At 39.2% G+C, this 4,184-nt stretch overlaps 1 protein-coding gene across 1 annotated transcript; it reads left to right on the forward strand.

The window, feature by feature from the left end:
- Positions 1–2,366: 2,366 nt before the first annotated feature.
- LOC135799789 (phospholipase A1-like) lies at positions 2,367–3,012 on the forward strand. The gene is made up of 2 exons (XM_065312999.1): positions 2,367–2,766; positions 2,831–3,012. Exons 1-2 carry the CDS (start codon positions 2,367–2,369, stop codon positions 3,010–3,012), a joined length of 582 nt encoding a protein of 193 aa, XP_065169071.1.
- The last annotated feature ends 1,172 nt before the right edge of the window (positions 3,013–4,184 follow it).

Raw genomic sequence — 4,184 nt, forward strand, 5'->3', positions numbered from 1 at the left:
TTTGGTAGCTTCAATATGACACAGCAACTTCTCTGACATATGGCTTTTATTGCTCGACCACTTGCGCCCTTGCCGCCGGCGGCGCGGCGGATTTATCACATCAACTCCCTTTGGTCGGCGGCGGCGGCTTGCCGTATGCACATCGGGCAAATAAACCACTTGCACGTATTTTCATGCCACCGCCCTGCCGCTGGAGGTATAGCTTTAAACAGAAAAAGCAAAGAAGAAAAAAAAAACGACCATATAATATCGATAACCCAAAAAAAAAAATGTTTTTCAACGCCCCTCTCGAACATAAAAAATATATTAATACCTCTACCACCTTTACCACTTCGAGGGAAACAGTCGTAAATATGGTGTAATTGAATTTTTAATTTTACAAGTATTATTTGGTAATAATTATTAGGAAAACTTTAAACCGGATCATTTATATAATTTAAAAAATGTCATTCTTGAAATAGACTTTTTAAAGACCGAGTATAGTTAGCTTTATAGGAAGAAAAGCGAGGCGCACTTAAACTAAATTGGAAAAGCGGACGAAGAGCCTGCTGTGCGCGCCGACGAACGAAGCAGAAAAAAAAAGAACGCCTAAGAAGAAACGCCTAAAGAAGATATGGAGCACAGTTAAAGGAAATCGTGCAGGACATTCGCTTATAGGCGGGGACCGCACGCGGTGGCAAAGCGTTCGCTTTTTTTTTTCAACTCGTTGCAGCGTGCAATTTTTCTAATGAAGCGAAATGACTTGTAAGGAAAATGAAACTAACCGAGAAAATTTCCAACGACATCAAGACCAATTGCAGAAAACTCAATCTAAACACAAAAAAATCTACGTCAAGAAACGAGATTAGTATTATTATATACATAAATCTAATTTTAAAAACCGAAAAATTGATTAGCTTTCCCGGAGACATGTCGAGCTTAAAGGTAGTTACCTCTGTCAATTAAAATCTTTTTCATATTTTGCCAATTAGTGCACAACGCTTGCAGAAAATGTTCGATGTACGTAACACACTTTTCACGCAAAAACTTTTGCTCATACCAGTTGCATCAAAAGTTGTTTAAAACTCACGTGTGCGTAAATTCTGCTCGCTTGCAGCAGATTCTACACGTTCTCCCCGAGTCGTTCAGTTTCATTAACATCACATTAACATCAGCTCGTTAAAACTTATCGGCGCGATGGCTCATTATGCGCCGACTGAAGTCAACCACTCTTCTCCTACCCCTCAGCATCCAGTCACATTTCAACTGTTCGCCACACTGTAAGCACGCCGCAGTGTGTCACCTCTCAAACGTTGTGGTAAAAATGCCTTAACCAATTAAAACTTTTCATTAGCTCTCTTCGTCTCTTCCAAAAGTGAATTTATTCTCGCCGAGGCGCACTAAATGAAATTAACAAGAACTTTGCACATAACTAATTAGATCTATTAGAAACGCTTCATTTATCGTGAATAACTTTCAACATTATGGCGTCTAGACATTTTTATTGTGGCGGAAGGGGATTAATTGCGATAACAAGCGCCTGGTTAGGCCATGTTTGCAAGTGGCATGTGTGTAAGCGATGTGAATTAATTTACGCATTGACGAAGCAGTAAATTACTTGTAATCACGGTGGAAACCTGTCATATATCACTTCAAAAATTATGGATAAAATAATAATCAGTCAAGAATTTTCATACCAACAACTGATTATCATGACCACGATAATTACTCATAATAATCAGCGTGCAGCAATAACTTCAGAATGAAATAATTAATGTTTAGTCTGCACTTTGCAAATTACAATTGATGAAAATTCGCCAAAGCTGTAGATATCACATTAATGCAAATCAAATGTGTCACCTTGGGCGTGAAATGACTGTTTTCATACCAAAACGGATAGCAAAACATTGAGTGCCGGTAAATTGGTAAACTAATGATTAAACATGCCATTAGTCATCGATTAAACGGCGCAAATAAATTACCGCTGTGGTTGCACTTTTCAATCAGTCTTGTTTTATTCCTCGCCGGCCCAGCAATATGCTCCGATTACCATGCTGTGTATTAGTTTCCATTGCATTCGTACAATTAACCTCTGCATCTGGTACGTAATACTCACAATTACCAAACAAATAACTAATTATAAATATAACCATCAAGCAGCTCATATGGTTGAATTTATTCTAAGCAATCAACAAATTAAAAATTCCGACTACGATGTAAACAACACTCTCTGGATAAAACAATTCGATAAAAACTGTCTATGCGTTTTTATAATTCCCGGATGGAGAAACAACGCTTATGAAGATATATTTGAAGAATTAGCGGTAAAATATAATAACATTCCGAATAAATGTTTCAATACAGTGCGAGTAAACTGGTTGGACTCGATGAATCCAAATTATGCGAGTTCGGCTAGTGTTGTAAGACAAGTAGCTGACGAGGTGGCTTCGTTTATAAGAAGATTACAGCGCCTGGCGCTGATTCAGAGCGTCGAATTGGTCGGGTTTTCACTGGGTGCCCATATAGCTGGTCTTGTGGGTCGGACACTATCAGTATACCTGGGCCAAACTGATTTGGTGTCGGAAATAATTGCTTTAGACCCAGCCGGGCCCGGCTTCACCGACTTCTTTACATCGTATCAACACGACAAGCTAGAACCAACCGACGCAAAAGTGGTGATTACGCTCGTCACCAATGCCGGATGTTCGGGAAGCTCACAGCGTTTGGGTACGATCAATTTCATCGCAAACAATGGCCGAGATCAAGTCGGATGCGCAAGACATGACTGTAAGTAATATATATTTAATCTATCAAACCGGATATGAGGTTAATGTTGATTTTATATTCGTAGGCATTTGTAGTCATCGCAAAGCAGTTGAATACTTTATAGATTCGCTGACATCTTTCGCGTTTGTGGGCACAAATTCGCAATTCAAGACGCACGCGGTCTTTGGTCGCGGTTTGAATGATCGCACGCCGGCTGGCGATTATAATTTCAGGACCAACTTGGTTAGTCCTTTTGGCAGAGCTTGATTTTATTTAAACTAGTCTCGTAGCAACAAGTCACGTCTGTTAGCCCAGTGTAGTAGCTGAGACGCGCGGCGGCCTTAATGCATAGCAAATGAGATTAACCGTCAGACTGTAGAATTCGAGTACACATCAAACTACACGCCGATGGATGATGGATGACGAAAGCCTTTGAGCGTGGATTTCTCAATGCATACATGATTACGATTATTATCTCGTGCGTTGTAAGTCTATTTTGCAAATTAACCACAAAGGCAGCAGCAACTAATAGATATATTAAATTTAAAACCATATTATACCAAAAATATAAAATTTTATGTTTTTTTTATAATTAAATAACTTTATAAGTTAAATTTATTTGCAGAATGCGAATGAAATGTGACCTGCTTAAATGGAAATACGTGGAATAATGCAATTATGTCGTACGTCAGCGTTTTTCGTTGGTAAAATTTCAAAAATACGAAAAATTAAACCCATTAGCTTCGGCCGCGTGCAATTTTTGTTTCGCCGCACATACCTTGTCATGCATCAGTTCGGAGTTTTCATTATGCGTTACGGTTTCGCCTATTTACGCGCTCGTCTGAAATCGTCGTGTGATTGCAACAGCGCGCGCGGCTTTCAGTGCACAAATACGTGCGCAATTCCGTTGACATCGCGCAAAAATCCACAAGGTACGACCGCCGCGTGCGAAAAATCTCATTAAAATTTAATTTTCCACCGAAACGTCATTGTGTTTAATAGAATTTGCCCTCGTCAATTATCATCCTGAAGGAGCGTGATTGAATCATTCCGTTCAACTTTACACCGACCGATGGGAGGAACTTTTTCTCGCCGGGCGAAGCGTAATTGTCGTTAATGAATGAAAAAAAATCTTTGCATTGAACTTTAGGTATAACGAGCTTGCAACAAGTATCAAGCATGTTAAATCTTGCAAATAAAAGCTTTATTATTTGCATATTATACTTTTTTTTAAAACCAATTTTATTTACATATATATTGGTTTATTTTAGTGAAAAAACTGCTTTTCAAGCGGTCAAAATGTGTCGAATGCACAAACCCACTATGCAGTATATTTGTGTGTTTAAGCTGCATCGAAAGCTGCTCCCCAAGATAGGACGTATAACATATCGTCCTGTTTGATATTCCGTCCGCAATAAACGCGCACCGAGCGCCGCAAA

Source organism: Atheta coriaria, unplaced genomic scaffold (genome assembly GCF_025399875.1).
Source record: "Atheta coriaria isolate IRGN ID8LTWV9N9 unplaced genomic scaffold, Caltech_Dcor_3.1 hic_scaffold_9_pilon, whole genome shotgun sequence".
Classification (NCBI taxonomy): Eukaryota; Metazoa; Arthropoda; class Insecta; order Coleoptera; family Staphylinidae; genus Dalotia; species Dalotia coriaria.

Bases quoted from the DNA above. Each gene is read 5' to 3' on its own strand.
- LOC135799789 (XM_065312999.1), top strand. From the start codon at position 2,367: ATGAATCCAAATTATGCGAGTTCGGCTAGTGTTGTAAGACAAGTAGCT. The intron at 2,767-2,830 runs GTAAGTAATATA...TTATATTCGTAG, and splicing joins CGGATGCGCAAGACATGACT to GCATTTGTAGTCATCGCAAA.